Source organism: Schistocerca nitens, chromosome 3, assembly GCF_023898315.1.
Source record: "Schistocerca nitens isolate TAMUIC-IGC-003100 chromosome 3, iqSchNite1.1, whole genome shotgun sequence".
NCBI classification, from domain to species: domain Eukaryota; kingdom Metazoa; phylum Arthropoda; class Insecta; order Orthoptera; family Acrididae; genus Schistocerca; species Schistocerca nitens.
Genome location: NC_064616.1, coordinates 694698495 through 694720174, shown reverse-complemented (window position 1 = coordinate 694720174; position 21680 = coordinate 694698495). Strand labels below are relative to the sequence as shown.

Here is a 21680-nt window from a genome sequence, read left to right as displayed (position 1 = left end):
GGAGTATTATGGACAGGATCCTCTAATTAGCTCAGGATTTTGATGATCTAATATGCTGGCTGGTCAGAATTTGGCATGATATCCCTCATGAGCAATCCAACACAATGCCAAACCAAATAGCTGCTTTCATAAGGGCCAGAGGTGGAACAGTGCATTATTGATGTTGTATCATGCAATAAGCCATCTGGCTCATGTATTGTCTCAAATATATGATTTATTCTTTTCTTTTGATCTTATTTGAAATGTTTTAAACTCAGACTGTATAGTAGTATATGTTGCGCTAACACAATTAACCTCTGTGATTAAAAAAAAATAAAAATAAAAAAAATCATAAAATTACTGTACTACAAATGATAAATTTTTGTTCATTTGAATACATGTTATCGTAATTGTTCTATTGTGCTGTTTAGTAAATTTCATTTTCTGTAAACTATTTTCAATTTAATGTTCTATGTTTTGGTCTTAGTATGACTATATCTTTACTGATATATTTTTTATACGGTGTTAACTGGGCACGACATTGGTTGTACGTAGTCTGGCAGGAAGGAAGGAAAGATGTAAAGTTTTCTGGAGCTGCATACAAGTGGAATGTATTTCACTAAGTGAATATTATAATTGATGGCAGCAAGGCTTCTAGGACTATTAAAAATGAAAATTATGTATGAATTAGTTTGATGTCCATGTTAATTCAAAAAATTTCAACATATAGGGTTTCTAGACCTAAAAGAGAACCTGGTTTCCAGACAGAAGGAATTCAAGCAACAGATTTAAGGGGATCCCTAAAACACAAGATGAGTATTTTTTCTTTAAAACTACCACTAGACCCGGCCAACAATATTTTTACTCCATGAACATTTATTCCAATTAATGGTCATCCAATTGTGTGTAACAAAGGAGGTCATTAAAGTTCTCAATTCATGAAGCTCTTTCTCTTGAAAAAATCATCAAATTTTTCTGAAAATATAATCATTTCTCTGTCTGTACATGTTAACATATCTTCTACCATTTTCTGTCCTATTCAGATAATTCCTTCAACATGTATCATTTTTTGTCTTAGTGTTTAATTTCCTCTCACTATAATGTTCCCTTAGCAAAGCAAGGGACAAAATTTTGGTATGTCAACAGTTGATGAACAATGTAAATTTCAGTGATTTAATTCTTTGCATGTTGGGTTCCTGAGGAAAGGTAGGAAAACAATCTTTTATTCTTGATTTTCTCTTGGCAATTGTGCTGGATGGTAGTGTCCAGATTTTGCAATATTTTGACAAGCAAACTTTTAGACATCCTCAGAGAATCCTGATGACTGAATATCTTCCCACGAGCCATGGCCTCATTACTATCCCTCCTGTTATCTTCCCTGAATTTTCTGAAGCCAGGCATGGTTTCACTGGCAAGATGGAGAGGAAGTCAGCAACAGTTCTCACGCACCATTACACCACTGCTGCTGGGAGGAAGGAAGGAAGTTATTGCAATATGGTCCTACCTCTTTAGACGGTTTTGTGTGAATGGATCTTCATCCCAAATTGACATCCTACAATTTACATAGTAGAAAACTGCTGTCCCTATTTACAAGCACTTCATATACACTCCTGGAAATTGAAATAAGAACACCGTGAATTCATTGTCCCAGGAAGGGGAAACTTTATTGACACATACCTGGGGTCAGACACATCACATGATCACACTGACAGAACCACAGGCACATAGACACAGGCAACAGAGCATGCACAATGTCGGCACTAGTACAGTGTATATCCACCTTTCGCAGCAATGCAGGCTGCTATTCTCCCATGGAGACGATCGTAGAGATGCTGGATGTAGTCCTGTGGAACGGCTTGCCATGCCATTTCCACCTGGCGCCTCAGTTGGACCAGCGTTCGTGCTGGACGTGCAGACCGCGTGAGATGACGCTTCATCCAGTCCCAAACATGCTCAATGGGGGACAGATCCGGAGATCTTGCTGGCCAGGGTAGTTGACTTACACCTTCTAGAGCACGTTGGGTGGCACGGGATACATGCGGACGTGCATTGTCCTGTTGGAACAGCAAGTTCCCTTGCCGGTCTAGGAATGGTAGAACGATGGGTTCGATGACGGTTTGGATGTACCGTGCACTATTCAGTGTCCCCTCGATGATCACCAGTGGTGTACGGCCAGTGTAGGAGATCGCTCCCCACACCATGATGCCGGGTGTTGGCACTGTGTGCCTCGGTCGTATGCAGTCCTGATTGTGGTGCTCACCTGCACGGCGCCAAACACGCATACGACCATCATTGGCACCAAGGCAGAAGCGACACTCATCGCTGAAGACGACACATCTATATTCGTCCCTCCATTCACGCCTGTCGTGACACCACTGGAGGCGGGCTGCACGATGTTGGGGCGTGAGCAGAAGACGGCCTAACGGCGTGCGGGACCGTAGCCCAGCTTCATGGAGACGGTTGCGAATGGTCCTCGCCGATACCCCAGGAGCAACAGTGTCCCTAATTTGCTGGGAAGTGGCGGTGCGGTCCCCTACGGCACTGCGTAGGATCCTACGGTCTTGGCGTGCATCCATGCGTCGCTGCGGTCCGGTCCCGGGTCGACGGGCACGTGTACCTTCTGCCAACCACTGGCGACAACATCGATGTACTGTGGAGACCTCACGCCCCACGTGTTGAGCAATTCGGCGGTACGTCCACCCGGCCTCCCGCATGCCCACTATACGCCCTCGCTCAAAGTCCGTCAACTGCACATACGGTTCACGTCCACGCTGTCGCGGCATGCTACCAGTGTTAAAGACTGCGATGGAGCTCCGTATGCCACGGCAAACTGGCTGACACTGACGGCGGCAGTGCACAAATGCTGCGCAGCTAGCGCCATTCGACGGCCAACACCGCGGTTCCTGGTGTGTCCGCTGTGCCGTGCGTGTGATCATTGCTTGTACGGCCCTCTCGCAGTGTCCGGAGCAAGTATGGTGGGTCTGACACAACGGTGTCAATGTGTTCTTTTTTCCATTTCCAGGAGTGTAGATGAAGTTCCACAGATTCTATTGGGATATCATTCCTGTTTGTGTTGGGCTGTTGTAACACCGTGATGCCTTCATAATTCATGCTAAGCAGTATAAAGAAACATTGTTCTTTGACTGCTAACAATGTTGATTATTCTCTGTATTGTTCTTTGACTGCTAACAATGTTGATTATTCTCTGTATGTATGATGTTTATGATCCAAGCATCTTTCTTTCATTTCTTATACATAAAGTAGTAGTAGTAGTAGTAGTAGCTTTATGCATCTGTAGATCTCTTTTTACAAGGATATAGGGCATGTTGAGGTATTTACAAGTTTAGACCAATTTAAAATAAGCTAATTCATATACACATACATTTACAGACTTCTAGTAGGACACAGTCATTAGATATACTCGTAGTATTCAATAATTTTTTTAAAAATAACTTATTAAATAAGATAATACCACACTGTTCACTCATATCTCAATATCAGTCACTGCACATACTATACACACATCATTTCATAACAATTCACTCACTACACACACAAAGACACACACACACTGGTGATCTCTGGGCCATTTTCTGTACCGCAACTTCCCATTTGCTATCCTGAACAACTGAGTCAGCGTCCCTCTATAATGAGTGAGATGTTGAGCTCAAAAAGAGGAAGAGGTGCTATGCCTAGCTTGGGGGTAAGTACTTCTAGAAAAGGAAATGGAATGTTGGATGTTTTATAATCATTATTATTATTTATTTGTGTAACTTTTTTTACCAAACCCCTATTCTGATTTATCTAAGTATTCCTTCAATGTATAAAATGTGTTGCATAACAGGTACTTTGTAGCTGCTTTTGTAAATAAGTGTGTGGCGTAGAGCACCATAAAAATTGATATTTGTTCTGTGCGTAAGTGTGCTATCTTCGAGGAGAGGGCTTTGGAGAGCATGTTGGATGCTAACAGCAGTTAGCCACCGGACTTGTATCTGTGTAGACGCTAAGTGTGAATAAATCTGTATATGAGAGAATTTTAGTTGTTTAGCTACAACTACACCATATTCCCTCACTGGTGACCTCGTTTTTGTGTAATACGCATCCGAGTTACCGCCTGAAGGTTATTTATGCGCCTACCGTGTCGGGTTTCTCCGTGATCGCGAGGGCCTTTGTTCAGCTCCAGACAATGGCCTTTCAGCATTCACCGCCGTCCGGATTCCAGCAACATCTCTCCAGTACTCCTGCCATCGTAGTGGACATGCCGCAAGAATCTTCGGAATCCTTCAGCCAGAACATGCAGTGGAATTCATCGAGTGCCGCCAGTTTCTTCCGACCACCAACGGTCGTGGACTCTGGCTTTGTTAGCCTGGACCTTCCCACGTGTTCTCCACAGAGTGTTGGTCGGAACATTTCTACTCCTGTATCGAACACACAATTCAATACAGTTCATGGCGTCGAGCAAGGTTTTGCTACTTTGGAAAATCCAGTAGTAAATTCAAACTCGAATCAGTTCCCGCCACGTGTGTATCCTTCCACGCCGGCTAGTCAACAGGTGTTCAATGCTCGCCAAACAGCAAATATCACACCGAGTGTGCATCCTAGTGGACGTGTGTGGGATCCTTGTGTTGCTTCTAATCAGGTCAACAATTCTGTGCTGGACAGTAATTACTCCGACATCTACAACCAGCCCCACCACTCACGGTCGAGTGAATACTGTGTGCATAACGGACATTCACCGGCGTACTTAAGCACTTGTGGCTTCTCTCCGAGCTACCATGTCAATGAGAATCCACATTTTGACTACGATCCTCACACCGTTCGAGCGTCCGTCGCTTCTCAGCTGCGCCCCCGGCGTCAAGTGAATTTCGCGATTCCCGCATTACGGGACGCCAATAATCCAGACTCGCAATCTTCTGCATGCTCTACTTCCGTCCGAAGTAATAGACGCACCTCCACAGTGACTGCAGTGCCGAATCTGCCGAAATTACCAGACTTCAAACCCACTCACCCGGAGTTCTGGTTTAACCTGGTTGAGCAAACATTCAATGTCTGTGCTTTGGACGACGACGCACGCTTCGCCTGCCTCATGAACCATCTTCACGACCACGTCGATTTAATTTATGATCTGGTCAAAGCACTTCCCCTAGCAGGGAAGTATGCTGTGGCGAAACAAACGATACTGGAGCGCGTCTCTAAAACCAGGAGAGAAAATATGCGACAGCTCATCTACGAAGAGCGTCTCGGCGACAGGTCTCCGTCCCAGCTGTGGCGGTGCATCCGTCTTCTCGTCGATGAGCAAGTTATGCCTGATGACATGCTTGCAGAAATCTGGACTGAAAAGCTGCCTTTGCCTGTCCACACTGCAATCTCTGCGTATGAAGATAGGCCAGTAAATGAACGTTTACGCGCCGCCGACAGAGCATACTCCACCAGGTAACGTGAGCTCCGTGCACTGCATTCTGGACGTGACCGCACTAAGACGCATTCTGACGCCACGCCCTTGTCTGGTGCTGCTGATAACAAGTTTTTTAAACTAGCCGCCCTGCCTGCACCTTCAACTCCTCGCAACGACAGTGCATCGGCCTCTGTGGAAGACTCTGGGGCACATACTCCATCACCTAGCAACTACCCACAGGAGCACAGGCCCGCCCAACCTTACTGTTTCTTCCACGCGAGATTCGGGGAGCAAGCTCGCAAATGCCAGTCACCGTGTTCTTACCCAAACTCCAACCGCAGGTAGGCTACGGTGCCACCTCCTGCGATGTAAACAACGGGCACCATCCCACGTTGCACTCCGTTTCGGACAATAACAGTAAGTGTGGTCGAGTCTATGTTCGCGATTTACGATCAGGTGTATGTTTTCTGGTAGACACTGGTGCAGATGTCTCTTTGCTGCTGGTTTGCCTAGCAACCAATAAAGTGCAACCACACAAAACAGTACTTTGTGCAGTGAACTTGTCTACCCTACAGTGTTCGGGTTCCACTTTGTATACAGTGAAACTTTCGCCCGAGTGCAAGCTGGAGTGGACGTTTCTAGTGTCAACAATTGAAGAACCTATTCTCGGAATTGATTTCCTCAAGCACTATCAGTTGTCACTAGATTTTGTGCAAAATACTGTGTTTCACCCCTCCCTTAACAAACATATTCCTTTCGCTTCGCCGAGTGACAGTTCGGCTAACACCAAACATGTGTGCTGTGCTAAGAAGTGTGTAAACCTATCCTTGGAGCTGCAATCTTGGACAAACAAGTGGCTAGCGGAGTGCGCCAAGTCTTCTAAGTTGCGGATGCAACGTATGGAAATGCTGCTGCATCTCCGCGACATACACCACGAGTTGGCCTCCACACAACAACGCCTCGCGGCACTACAAGCAGACGACTCGTCGGCTACAGACAGGGTCAGTCCATGCCAATCTGGTGTTCCCGTGCCCGCGCATGTTAACGACAATGTTGTGAACTCTGTAAACTGTGTCAGCACCCCCTTTTGTAATGATAGGGTATGCCCGAGTGCTCATGCTCCTTGCGTTCCGAATGGACAATTAACTTGCCAAGCTCGTGGCAATGAACTACGGCCATCTGCTGTCCGGCCACACCCACTCGTGCCTACAGCGCTCGTAGCAGCACGGCCCGCTACCAAGAACCAGTGTACCAACCTCATCCATGTTAACACATGTGCGGCCTTTACGCAGCCATCGAGCGGGTGGCACACCTGTACTTCTGTGCCCTCAGCGCCACAGCTTGGCCCGTCCACCACTGCCTGCTCCACTTCACGGACATCTGACTATCGTGCCACGCCACGTATTGCAGTAGTCACTAATGGCACAGTTCATCGGTTACGTCTAACCGATGGGCCGCCCATATCGCAACGTCCACGCCGCCTCAAGCCAGAATTTATAAAAATTGCAAAAGAACAATTGGACGATCTGTTACAAAAGGGAATAATTGAACCTTCTTCCGGTTGCTGGGCTAGTCCTATCCTGTTTGACCAAAAGAAAGGTGGTACTTGGCGTATGGTCGGAGACTATAGGCGTTTAAATGCCCGCACCATCATTGATAAATATTCGGTCCCACACATCGCAGACTTCAATCATGCGCTCGCAGGTGCAATGTACTTCTCTGTTTTGGACTGTAAGCACACATTTCATCAGATTCCTATGGCTCCGGAGGACATTGAAAAGACTGCCATAACCACTCCCTTTGGGCTGTTCCAATACAAATTTATGCCGTTTGGGTTGAAAAATGCCCCCCAAACATGGCAGTGTTTCATCAATCAAACTTAATCCCATCTAGACTTTTGTTTCATATATATGGACGACATATTGGTTTTTGCTTCTACTTTAGAACAGAGTGAGGAGCGTGTTCAAGTCGTGACAGATATTTTAGCAGCCGCTGGTATTGAACTGAACAATAAAAAGACTCAATTGCACCAGTCATCCGTCATATTCCTAAGTTATGTTGTGTCATCGGTCGGTCTGACACCACCACAGGACAAGATCAAGCCTGTTCTCGAGATGCAACGCCTCAGACCTATAGGGAATTACGCAGGTTCATCGGAACAGTTAATTATTACTGGAAACATTTGCCAGCCGCTTCTGCGGTGCAGGCTCCTCTCACAGATGCTCTCGCTGGCCCACAATCTTCTGGTACCCGCCAGGTACCATGGACACCAGACATGGACAAGGCATTTAATGAACTCAAACAGCTGTTGGCCTCCGCTGTCACTATTGCTCACCCACGGGCGGACGCCACAATGTTTATCACTACTGACGCTAGTGACAATGCTATCGGCGCAGTACTGAGTCAGACATACAATGATGTTACGACCCCCCTGCAGTTTTTCTCAAAAAAGCTAAACAACGCGCAGAAGAAATACTCAGCATTCGACAGAGAATTACTTGCAGTTTACGAGGCCATAAGACACTTCAGAACTGATGTTGAGGGACGAGATTTCTATGTGCTCACTGGCCACAAGCCGTTGGTTCCTGCCATAAAAAATCCTGCGGCTGATCTGCCCCCACAACGCTTTCATCACATCGATTACATCTTGCAATTTACTAATGACATTCGCTACATCCGAGGAGCGGACAATGTGGTCGCTGATTTTCTCTCACGTGTTGGTGCTGTCACAACCCTAATTGACTTAACGGACCTACCTCGGTTGCAATCGGCGGACCCCGATACCATGCAGTTAATTTCAGACCACAGCTCCTCTCTCCAACCGGTACGCTCTACTTTCCCTGGCATATATGACTTAGTGTGGTGTGATGAATCGACTGGTACGTTGCGGCCATTCATTCCTAAGCCCCTTCAATGCCAGGTCTTTGACAAACTACATTCATTAGCACACCACGGTGTCAAAGCTTCCACCCGTCTGGTAACTGAACGGTTTGTCTGGAGAGACATGCGCCGTGATTGTCAGTCTTGGGCAAGGGCATGCATGGTGTGTCAACAGAACAAAGTTTCCAGGCACACTTCTCCACCCCTTGGCTGTTTTGCCCAACCGCCAGGCCCGTTTCACCATGTTCATGTCGACCTCGTAGGCCCTTTGCCCCCCTCCGAGGGTTTCCGTTACTTGTTTACAGATATTGACAGGATGACTCGGTGGGCTGAGGCTGTGCCTATTCCAAAAATTACCTCCGAGACAGTAAGTCGAGCATTCTTAGATTCGTGGATCTCTAGATTTGGCTCATCTGTTTACCTCACCACTGACCAGGGGCGACAATTTGAGTCTTCAGTTTTCTCTTACTTATGTAAAATGTGTGGTATTGTCAAAATTCATACTTCTGCATACCACCACCAAAGCAATGGGCTTGTCGAGCGATGGCATCACACCTTAAAGTCTGCCCTGCGTTGCCATGACTCACTATGGACAGAGGCACTGCCCTTCGTGCTTCTTGGCCTTTGTGCGACTTTCAAGGAAGGCCTCAAGGGTTCCGTAGCCGAGTTTGGGTATGGCCAACCTCTGGTTTTGCCTGGAGAATTAGTCACTCCAACCCCACTTCCACGGCCCTCTGAACTCCCTTCACTTCTCGAGCGGGTGCGCTTGCACTGCAGCAAAATTCAGCCGCCACCTCCAGCTGCTCATACACCTCCGCACGCGTACGTACCACGCACGCTAGATTCTTGTGAGTACGTGTTTCTCAGAGACGACTCAGTCAAAGCCCCGCTTCAGTCGCCCTACACAGGTCCTTACAAGGTCGTTAAACGCTCTGAGAATAACATGGATCTCCTCATAAAAGACTCTGTAACCACAGTCTCACTCAACCGAGTGAAACCAGCTTTCATTGAGCCTCAGGTGAACCTCCATGATTCTGCCCCTATTTCTCCCACTCCTGCTTCAAGCAGCCATCCATCTTCCCATACCATGCATTTGGGTATTGATTTTACACAGCGTGTTTCTCTGCTGAGCACTGCTCCTTCTCCGCGTTCATCTAATTCGAGTGGCCAATCTTTTCGGGGCTTCACTCCTCACAGCCCTCGCAGTCGAACTGCCAACCACTCGGATTCTACCATTGTGTTACCATCTTCGTGTGACAGCTCTTCGTCACGCCGTTCAATCCACGCTGGCTCCTCATTACCTTCGGTCACGCTCCCTCGTCTGTCAGCTGATCGCCCGAGGTTGTCTCCTGCACAGTCTAGTGCACCTGCCACCCCCCTCTTAGCAGATGCTTCCCCCTGCCATGGCTTTCCGACACCTCCCTGCCTCCCTATCATTGCTCGTACAGGTGCCATCCAAGAATTCACATGTGCAACCTGATGACATACATAAATTATCTGTTGTCGTAGATGGCGATACAGTGTGTGTGGTACTCGCGTGTGACAATATTGAGGGAGGAAGTGCAGAATCTTGTGTGGTGCGCCGCTTTAAATTGAGCAGAAGTGCTGCGTGTGGCAATTTGCGTGCCTTTGTTAGGCCTTCTGGCAAGGTGATTCTCCGCCTGCCGGCTGACGAAGTGCTACACCTTCACTCCAGGATGGGACGTCGTCTTCAGCTGCCGGCGTTGCTTGCTGACTTCACCGTCGACGTACCGGGCTTCACCCCCTGGTCTCCTACCAGTCGACTGCTTCCGCCTGACGCAGAAGAACTGTGCGTTACCTTCCTAACTTCTCACCCCCCCCCCCCCCCCATTCACAGGGACGTACTCCATACTGCGCGCGGGGGGAGGGGGGGCGGGGCTATGTGGCGTAGAGCGCTATAAAAATCTATATTTGTTCTGTGCGTAAGTGTGCTATCTTTGAGGAGAGGGCTTTGGAGAGCATTTTGGACGCTAACGGCAGTTAGCCTCTGGACTTGTATCTGTGTAGACGCTAAGTGTGAATAAATCTGTATATGAGAGAATTCTAGTTGTTTACCTACAACTATACCATATTCCCTCAAGTGTATTTTTGTAATTTCTTTAATCTCTTTTGGTAATTTATTGTACAGTTTTATTCCTTGATAGAAAATGCTGTTTCGAGTTTTATGTTTATTTTTTCTTGGTAAATGTAAGATGAGTATAGCTCTTGTTCCATGGGCATGGACAGAGCTGTTTGTGCAGTAATTACCCATGTTATTTTTGATGTGTACAACTAACTGGTAAATAGATTCGCATGGAGCAGTTAAAATCTCCAGTGTTTTGAACAGATCTTTAAAATGATCTTGACTTCTATTTTTGGTTATTATTCTTATGACTCTTTTCTGGAGTTTGAAAATTGTGTTCATATTTTGTGCATTTGTTCCCCAAAAGAGAATGCCATAGCTAAGAATTGAGTGTACATATGAATAGTATGTTACCAAAAGACACTGCATGTTACACACTGATGATAGGATTCAAAGGGCATAACATGCTGATGACATTCTGTTTGAAAGTACATCTGTGTGTTCACACCATTTCAACTGAGAATCTATATTCATTCCTCAAAATTTTGCATTTGTTACACAGTCTATAGAGGTGCCATCTACATGTAATTTAACATTGTCATTTTTCCTTTTCAAACTGAAATTCGTGACATTAGTTTTCTTTATGTTCAATATCACTTTATTGCTTATTGACCAATCATAAACTTCCTTGAGAGTTTCATTTGCTTTCTCTGCAAGGAGTTCTGTTGTTTTCTCAGTGACTACAATATTGCTATCATCAGCAAAGAGAATTTTTTCACCATGAGTAACACTACTGGGAAAGTCATTGATGTATATCAGGAATAGTATTGGTCCTAATATGCTACCTTGTGGAACCTCTACATTAATGTATTTTGGTTCTGATAAGTGATTTAGTAAATGTTTGGATCTATTTGAAGTATGTGTTATGTCTACTCTTTGTACCCTATCTGCTAGGTATGATCGAAACCAGTCATTAGCTATCCCACTTATTCCTAATGCTCCTAATTTATTTAATAAGACTCTTGTGGTTCACTGAATCAAAGGCCTTAGAAAGATCCATAACATATGCCTGTGACACACTCATCTTTGTCAAGAGCATCAAGTTCAACTTTTGTGAATTCTACTATGGCTGACTCTATATTTTTGCCACTTCGGAAACCAAACTGTGATTCTCTTAAAAGATTCATTAATCTGTCTTTCATAACTGCTCCTATTATTTTTGAGAATGATGACAGCATGGTGACGGGCCTTGTAATTTTCTATGTCTTCTGCAGTACCTTTCTTAAGGAAAGGTACAACTCTTCCCTGTTTTAACTGCTCTGGAAATGTCCCTGATGTGAAGGGTTCATTTATTATATTCGTTAAGGGGCCTTGAATAATCCCAATGCATTGTTTCAGTACACACATAGGTACTTCATCTAAGCCTACTGACTTTTTATATTTTATTTTTTGAACAGTTTTGCTGGCTTCATTCTCTGTGGTTGGAAGTAACATCATTGTATTTAGTGCAACATTATTTACAGGTGTTGTATTTGTTTTTGGGATTTTTTTTTGTAACTTCTGTGCAGTTCTTGAAAAAATGCTCATTTACATAGTTTGCTAAGTGTTGTGGATCATTTACTTACGTTATTCTGCATTTGTTTGCCTCTCCCCATTTCCTTTTTTATAACACCCCAAACCGCTTTGCTTTTATTCTCTGCTTTATATATTACTTTGTCATTAAATCACTTTTTTGCAGTAATCAGCACATTCCTATAGATCTTTTTGTATTCTAAATATAAAGAATTACAGTAATTCTCATATTTATGACTGAGAGTTGATTTGCATTAGTCACAATTTTTGTTTCGTACTTTACAGAAACATCCTCAGGTTGCTGCCTTTGCCCACCGATGTGTGACTTGACATGATAACCAAAAATCCTATGTGAAATATAAATGTTGGGAGGAGTAAAGTTATCAGCGTATCACGTAACTGAGGCACTGAATGGTCAACAGACACAACAGTATGACTGAAAAATGTTGCTACACTATCAAATGATGTCCTACTTCAGGGCAAACTAGTACAAAATAAGTACATACACATTTTGATGCACCAGCACAGCTGCAGTGCTCTGGTGAAACAGTTAAACAAAGAAGAGGTGGTCTATTGGGTGGAGTGAGCAAGGAGTACAAGGAAGTAAGGAGGGGAAGGGAGCATTAATGGGGAACATGGCTGATCCATAGGAGGCAAAGGTAGCAGATGCACAGGACAGGAATGTGGTGCAGGCAGGTGGAGTTGTTGTTATATGCAATGCCATAGAGGAGTGGTCAGGAAAGGAGAGAGACAACAGAGGAAGAGGGAGACTGTGGAGAAGAAGGAGTGAGTGTAAATTGAGTGATGTGGGTTGGAGGGAGGGGGGTTGTTAATACAAGTGGAGATGGTTGTGGGACAGGGACTAGAGGAGGAGGAGGCCAGAATGGTTGTTGGATGGAAGGATGTATTTTAATGGCAATTATCATCCATGTAGTGCAGAGAACCGGTGTTGGGAGGAGATTTTGAAGCAACCACTGAAGTTGAAAATGTGTTCAACAGCATGTTCCACTGCTGGGTGGTCAATTCTGCTCTTAGCCACAGCTTTGAGCTGGTCATTCATTCCAGTGAGAAATTGTTGTTGGTAATGCTCACATTAGAGGCCCTAAAATAGTTGCATCAAATCTGCTAAATGCTATGACTGCTTTCACAAGTGGCACAGCCTCTGATGGAATAGGATACACCTGTGATGGTACTGGAATAGGATGCACTGTGTAGGTGTGTAAGGCTGGTCTTGCACCTAGATCTTCCATGGGGTATGACTCGAATGGCAAAGAAGGCAATTATTTGTATGTTGTATAAGGATGTACCAGGATATTTTATAAATAGGATTGTTGGCTAAATACCACTTTGGTAGAGCTGTAAAAGATTATACATGGTATATTTCTCATTTCCAGGCACAATAATAAGTAGCCAAAGCCCTTGCAAAGGGTATAGTTAAGCTGTTCCAGACTGTGGTTATATGGAGGATAAGAGACTCAGTGGGGAGGGGGATTGTTACTTTGCAGCTGGTTCATGGTGACTGTCAGAGAATTAGGGGCATGTGTGGATATGGCACAGGATAATGGTTTGCAGACTAGATTTGGATGGTAATGCCTACCTGTGAAAGCTATGGTTGGACCTTCAGCATACTGGACAAGCTACTGCTTGTCACTGCAAACTAACCATCCACAGCTGGCCAATTTTTAATGTGAAGCAGGTGCTAGATATCAAAGTGCAGTCATTGTTGATGGATAGTGTGTTTGATATGAACAGAAGCTTTTATGAAGCCTTTGGAGAAGCGGAGGACAATGTTAAGGAAGGTGGTGTTGTAGGCCAAGGAGGACCGGCTAAAGCAAATGGGAGAGAAGGTGTTGCGGCTGTAGAGGAATGAGGATACAGTGTCTTGGAAATGGGTGTACATCATTAAAGTATAACCAAAAAGTCAAACTACACAAGGGATATGAAATCTTGGAGGGGGGGGGGGGGTTAGGAAGATTTACAATAGCTCACAAACAGGTTGGCATAAGAGTGTGCTATGGGCGCTCTCATGAATATGTTGTGAATCTGTCTGTATATACTCCTCTCAAAGAGAAGTTTTACATGATGATTTAGTTTGCAAGGTGTATAAGAAATGAAGTGACTGACTTGGAATAAGTAGGATGCAGGCAGAGGTGTTCAGTAGTGGGGGATGATGATGCATAGGCAGGAGGTATCACAGTTATGACTAGGGATTTGGATGGTAATGGGATCAAGATGGTTGAAAGATGATGAAGGAAGTGGTTTGTGACTTTTCTATGGAAAGCTATGCTGTTGGCAATGGACTGGAAGTATTGATCAACAAGAGAAGAGGTTCCATAGGAGCACGAGATTCATTTAGTGTAGAGATTCTGGGATCATCCTGATGATCTGAGCAGGCATTGGAAATCACGCAAGACTTCTGAGACAATGTAGCCATGCAGATGTATAAATGTGTGTGAGTATGTTTATTCTTTATGTTATGTGTGTATGAATGTGTGTGTATGATTAATTTGTGCTTAGTGCTGAAGGACAAGAGCAAGTGCTTAGCAATGTTTTTCACTCTTGTTTATGAGCCTATTGATTTATCAATGCCTCTACTATATGGTAAGTTGTTACCTTTACTCCTTCCAGAACCATGGTATAACTTGACTTATTCCACATCTCTGAAGGCTTTCCTTGATGATGGGATTTACAAAACACAATATGTGAGAGATTAAGTGAGTAGCAGCATAGTTAACACATTTGCATATGGTTTTCAAAAAAATGGTTACAAAACTGCCAAATCCAACATGCTTTGATGCTAAAGGGGTCTATGCACAGATTGCTAGTGAGATGGTATACAACTCTTATTTTATAAACACATCAGCTCAATTAGAAGAACACTCTAATAACACAAGGTCTCTTGGTCATAAATTTCATGGACCCTGTGTACCATGATGCCTAAGATGCCTTCACACTGTGGCAGGTGATGGCAGCTGGAGACCTATAGGTGTAAATCCTGCCCTTGCAGGTGCCCCCTTTCCCCACTAAACACATCTTTCATTTGAACATCATGCAGCCCTGCAGTGGTTGCTACTCTTCCCAGCCATGCAGCGAATGAATGAATGACAAATAAATACACTGCACAATACTGAAGTGTACCCATTATGAGTTGACTGCACAGGCTATTTGATATCTTCATTTTGTGTAAAGGAACTTTAGATGAAGGAGGGGAGAGATCACAATCAAACTAAGTTTACAGTTATAGAGGGCTATGCATACAAGAATACAATTATGTGATCATTCCTCTTAAAATGCACAGACAGAGAGCCAGACACACACACACACACACACACACACACACACACACACACACACACACACACACACACACACACACACACAATAAAACCTTTTGTACACTCTAATGACTTTGAGGAAAATATATTGGCATTTAACTTACATTGGTGCTATTTCTGTGCCTTGTTGCATCAGGCTTCCAATTGTGAACCATAAACTGTTACTCAGTGTAAATTGGTTCTCCAGTGTTTCTGGTTCTTCAATGCAGGGGTATGGGTTTGTCCATTCATATGGACTGATCCTGAAATAATAGACAAAGCTAAAAAAGGTCAAGCAATTGTAAAGTCAGTTTACTACTTGAAAATGCATTTCATGGATTCAGAATGTTAGGCATGTTATGAATCTATTTAGGCATGTAGGAAAATGTTTAAACAGTAATTTTAGAAATAATTATTCTACAACTACATTTCCATCCCATAAAGCATCTAGCATAAACTGACAATTACCTTTCCAGTAAGACCCTGCTGCTATTGTAACTCCATATAGCAGTCCATCAGGTAAGATAGTGTAATGTTTAAGATACTGGGCTCATATTCAGGAATATAGTCATATGCTTGTCTAGACATTCTCACGGGCCCTGTGAATGCCACTGTTGATCCTTCAAAAGGACTACTGTTGATTCCTATCCTTTTATTTATTTATTTATTTATTATCTTTTTTTGCATATAGCACTTTTATACAATTTTTGTACAAACAGTAGAAATTTGCAATTCACATGTACAAGAAGCCACTTACAGGTTTTGGTCTGTGATGAATCAGAGCTAGTGTTCTACCTCTAATGGCCTTAAAATGTTATTAAAGTCTAATTCTTCTTTCTTCCAGTAGCCCAAACAAATTTCTAATATTAAATTTCGAAAAACTCTTAGCCCTTAAACTGAATTTATTTTCACAACTAAATGTAAATGTAAGGAAATTGGATCAATGGTAATGAACAAGACATCTGATGAAGATGGGCATAATAGCTAACTTATGGGCTCTTACCCTAGCAGCCATAAAGTTTGGTCTAAGAAAGTAATAAGTGAAATATAATGTCACACAAAATTTTATGTGGTTTAAAGGCAAGTATTATGATTTTCACGGCATGATTGTTGTCGATATATTATTTCATATAAATAAGACTACTGACATTTTTTTTTATAAAGCGGTCTCATGCTAATGACTAACACTGCTAAGTTAAACATCATGTTACACAGATAAGAGAAAGTATCTAGATGATATTGTTGCAGACCACAATCCCTCCCTCAGGAGAAGAGGTTCCATAAATTTCTGACCTATTAGGCCAAATGTAAGAAAACACATAACTCCTGTGTTTATCTGTGTGCTTGAAACTCATCAGTCTGTCTCTGCTGTGCAGCAACCAGATAACTTGCTTATAAAGCTACTGAGATATTCACAGTGAGCACAAAAGTAAAAAAAAAGTGAAGATCATTTTTCATCATTGAGACTACAATGTCTCTTTTTATACAGTGTCTGTATATTCACAATACAATGTATGTCTGGAGGAACATCCACTGTCATTGAGGGTTCAGCTGTGGTAAACATTACGAAATAGTTTCACGTTCACATACATAGTATTGTGAATATTCTTCCCCTGAAGAACATGTTATGTCATTGAAGTTCTCTTAGAAGCTTTTTTAAAATGCCATAGAAAAAAGTATATAGTTCTATTAGAAAAAACAAAGTCAGTGCTGTATTTTGCTGACTAAAATTATTTTTGAATATAAAGAAATTCACCATATTGTCCACTGTAACTTAGTGCAAACCACATCTTTATATATTTATTTTATTCTGGATGTATTTGGAGTGGTCTGTCTTAGTTGCCTCAACCTGCACAAGTATAAGTAAGATGTTTTAACATACCAGACATGAAAATGTATGACAATTTAAAACTATGTATTTGTCTACTGTGTAGCCTCATATGAAAGTGGAATGTGGGATGATAAGCAGTACAGAAAGGAGGAGATTATAAGTTTTTAAAATTTCATGTAACAGATGAATTTTGAAGTGTAGGTGGGTAGATCAAGTAATTAATGAGTAGGTATGTACTGAATTGAGGAGAAAAGAGCTTTATGACATAAACAGCCTTAAACTGCAACATGATGTAGATACGATATCTGCTATGGTGCAAAAAGAATCAATTGACTTTAAATAATAAAAGTGAGAGATGATTCACATGAGTGCTAAAACAAATCTTTTAAATTCTGGTTAAATGGTAAACCACACAAATCTAAAGGTTTTCAAATCTACTATGTATCTAAGGATTACAATTACAAACAACTTCCACTGGAACTATTACATAGAAAATGTTGGGAATGCAAACTAATGAATGTGTTTTACAAGCAGATAACTTAAAAGCCACTACAAATTGCAGTAGCCACCAGAAAGATCGCGGGAGGCGCACATCAGCACGGCGCGTCACGGACGGTAGTTGCCGCAAGTAGAGTCCCGTCCACCAGAGGGCACGCGAGAATTCGGACGCAACCTCTGCTGGCGTAACAACAACTCAGGCAGCACGGGCTGTGCCCAGTCAGTTATCATCGAGCATGCCTAGGGCACAGTCCCGGTCTACGCCAAGTGAAGTGCGACGTAAATGTGAACAGTGTTATTACACAATTGGCGACGAGTAGGGTCGTTCTTTCGCGTGTTGCGTCGTTGTCGCAGCTTCTCCACGGCATGGAGGATTTAGTGCGGGTTTTGGTTGAGCAGCAGATGGAGCTCATGGCCACCATGAAACAAGTGCTTCCGGCGTTGCTCTTCACGCAGTCTGCTCCGGCGGAGAATTGGGACGCATATGAACATCGCCTTCGGCAGCATTTCCAGGCGTTTCATGTTGCCGATGTGCAGGTATGTTGTGCTCTCTTCTTGTCTTGGATATCTCCCTTGCTGTATCAAGTTTTGCGGCAGCTAGCGCCGTTGCAGGAACCCTCGTCCTTGTCTTTTGATGCGCTGTGTTCGTTGCTGTCTTCATATTATCGCCGCCGCACGCATGTTGTGGCGGCTAGGGTCGAGTTCTATCAATGCAAGAAACAGCCCCATCAGTCTTACCAGGCATGGGCCGCTACCCTGCACGGCCTTAGTCGCAAGTGTCACTTTGTCACGGAGCAGTCGCGAGAGTCGTATGCCCACGTTATGGTACGCGACGTCATTGTTCGTTCGGCCCCTGATAGGGAGGTCAGGCAGTTTCATCGGGCCAGGCTCCCGACACATCGGCACGCAAACTCTTTATTGAGGTGTCGGTTCTGTCGCGCCGGTTACAACTGCAAGTAGATACGGGCGCGGCAGTTTCGTTGTTCAATGCACAAACTTATTCCGACCTTGGATCACCCCCGTTGGCGCCAGTTTACTGGCGTCTACGCGGTTATGGTAAACAGTTCATTTCCCTACTGGGTCAATTCACTACCGACGTGACTTACAAATCAGTCACTCGGCCTATTACTTTTATTGTTGTCAGTGACGCGAGCTCCGCTAACCTTTTTGGCCTGGATGCCTTTCAAGCTTTCGGTTTTTCTATCGCTGTCACCATACAGTTGGTCTCCGAAGACGTTCCCTATCAATAATTGGAATCTTTGATCTCAAACTTTCCAAATATCTTTGAGGAGGGCCTGGGGTGTGTTTCAGATTTTGAAGCTCACTTAACGTTGAAGGCGTCGGCTCGCCCTCGGTTTCTACGTGCGAGGTAGATCCCCTTGGCTCTCCGCCCTCAGGTAAAGGAAGAGCTACACCGGCTGACAGCCCTAGGGGTCATTCTTCCTATTTCCTCTAGTGAGTGGGCTTCGCCCCTCGTTATTGTAAGGAAGCCCTCGGGAAAATTAAGTCTGTGTGGCGATTTCAGGGCCACCATTAATTCCCAATTGGTGGTGGACACCTATCCGTTACCTCGTGCTGATGAATTGTTCTCCGCCGTGGCGGGAGGCCAATATTTTTCGAAAATCGATCTTTTGGACGCTTATCATCAGATACCACTTGATGAGGACTCCAAACGGCTGGCGGTCGTCAACACCCCGTTTGGCCATTACCAATATCAGCGGTTGGCCTTCGGAATATCCAGTGCCCCAGCGATATTCCAGCGTTATCTTGAGCACGCCATGTCGACAATCCCTCATTGTATTAATTACCTGGATGACATAATTGTCACAGGCCACAGCACGAAGGAACACTTGCACAACCTTTGCACCCTCTTTCTCAAATTCAGGTCTGTGGGCTTGCGTTGCAACTTGCATAAGTCAAACTTCTTCCAACCATCCATTGAGTATGTGGGCTACACCATCTCTCATCACGGCGTCCAGCCACTAGGAAGTTTGGTCCAAGGTATCGTCGACCTTCCTCTGCCCGCTTCGCTGAAAGAGTTACAAGCTTTTTTAGGCAAGATAGCCTATTACCACCCGTTCATTCCCAGGGCTTCCACCATAGCTCGCCCCCTGTACTGCCTTCTGCGCAAGGGTGTTCCTTTTGATTGGTCGCCTGCATGCGAGCGAGCATTCAACTCGTTGAAGGGCCTCCTCACGTCAGCACCTTGTTTGGCTACTTTTGACCCCCATAAGCCGTTGGTCCTGGCTACAGATGCTTTGCAGTATGGGGTGGGGGCGGTCCTGGCCCATCACAACGCAGATGGTTCCGAGCAACCACTGGTGTTTGCGTCTAAGACTCTTAGTCTCACGCAGGCCCATTACTCCCAGGTGGAAAAAAAGGCTTTGGCCATTGTCTATGCTGTTACCAAGTTTCACCCTTTCTTGTACGGCACGAAGTTTCAGTTAATCACTGACCATAAGCCGTTAATATCGTTATTTGGCCCCGCCTCTCAGATTCCGGATAGGGCGGCCCACAGACTACAGTGCTGGGCCTTGTTCCTCTCTAAGTACCATTATGACATTCATTTTCGCCCTACCGGACAGCATGCCAATGCCGACGCTCTTTCCCGTCTTCCGGTGGGCCCGGATCCTAAGTTCGATCAAGAAGAGATTATGTGTTTTCATTTGGATGTGGCGTCCCGCCAAGCGGTTGATGGCTTCCCGATCACTAGTTCTAGAGTCGCCAGGGAAACGGCAGCTGACCCGGTTCTCCAGCAAGTAGTTCGCCTCATTCAGCAGGGGTGGTCATCCCGCTCTCCAGGCCGGGCCTCGGACCCTCTTCGTAATTATTTTATTCTACGAGACCGCCTCTCAGTCTTGGAAGGAGTTCTCCTTCTGGCTACCGATGATACAGCTCCTCGCGTGGTTGTTCCTGCCAGTTTACGAAGGGAGGTCCTCACGTTATTACATGCGGGGCACTGGGGTGTTTCCCGTACTAAAACCTTGGCTCACAGACATGTGTACTGGCCCGGTATTGACAGAGAAATTGAGCACTTGGTGGCCGCCTGTTCCCAGTGTGTGAGCCAACAGGCATCTCCCAGGGCAGCGTTCTCTTCCTGGCCGCCGGCAACCCAAGCATGGGAACGTGTTCACATTGATTTTGCGGGCCCGTTTCTCAATGGCTTTTGGCTCATTGTCATTGATGCTTATTCCCGATTCCCATATGTGGTTCACTGCTCCTCAACCACTTCAGAAGTTGCAATCCAGGCACTAGCAAAAATCTTTTCTGTGGAAAGTCTGCCAATCACCCTGGTCTCGGGCAATGGTTCGCAGTTTATTTCGCAGACCTTCCAGGATTTTTGTAGGCGCTTCAGTATTCAGCACGTTTGCTCTGCCCCCTTCCATCCACAATCGAATGGGGAAGCCGAGCGCATGGTGTGCACATTTAAGATGCAGATGAAAAAGTATGTGCACGAATTTCCTGCGGAGGAGGTATTGACGTTTTTCCTGACGGCATACCGGACCACACCAATGGGCGAACGCAGCCCCGCAGAGCTCCTCCATGGGTGCCAACCTAGGACTCTACTGCACCTCCTCCGGCCTGGTCCTCGCCAGTCTTCGCAAAACGGAGTACCTGGCTTTCCACTGGGTATGTCGGTCTGGGCACGTGGGTTTGGTCACAATCCACGTTGGATACCGGCTGTGGTCCTGCGCCGAAATGGCCACCAGCACTATACCTTGCAGGCGGGGGACCGGGTGGTACGTTGTCACCAAAATCAGCTACGTCCACGTTTGGGCACCCACCCTCCGACCTCTCGGACACCGGCTTCCCCATTGCCGGCACCCATGTTGGTTTCTCAGGGGACGTTACCACCTCTCCCCGCTGTGCCTCTGCCGCACTGCGATGGTTCTCAGCCTTGGCAGCCTCCAGTAGCTCCAGCACTGGCATCGCCATCGTTCGAGATGCCCCAACGAGAGCCGGCCCCCCTCGCAGGCCCGGTTTCTCAGGAGGCTGGTTCACCTGTGGTCGTCCCTTCCCCATCGTCCCCGCCACTGGGTCTTGCCCCTCCCGAGGTGGCACAGGATCCGGAGTTCGACAGCTTGTCGCCCGTTCTGTCCCGGGCTCCGGTGGTGGGATGACGGGGGC

The 21680-nt window shown here is 45.2% G+C and overlaps 1 protein-coding gene across 2 annotated transcripts in view; it reads right to left on the bottom strand.

Annotated features, from left to right (window-relative positions):
* LOC126248664 (glutamate receptor ionotropic, kainate 2-like) overlaps nt 1–21680 on the bottom strand; it is a 542085-nt gene that overhangs the window by 127502 nt on the left and 392903 nt on the right. For both annotated transcript variants that reach the window (XR_007545524.1, XM_049949880.1), the window contains exon 13: nt 15349–15486. Coding sequence is in view for 1 of the 2 variants with exons in the window: in XM_049949880.1 (XP_049805837.1) it covers nt 15349–15486 (138 nt within the window). In the remaining variant the exon portion in view is untranslated. The remainder of the gene's footprint in view (nt 1–15348; nt 15487–21680) is intronic.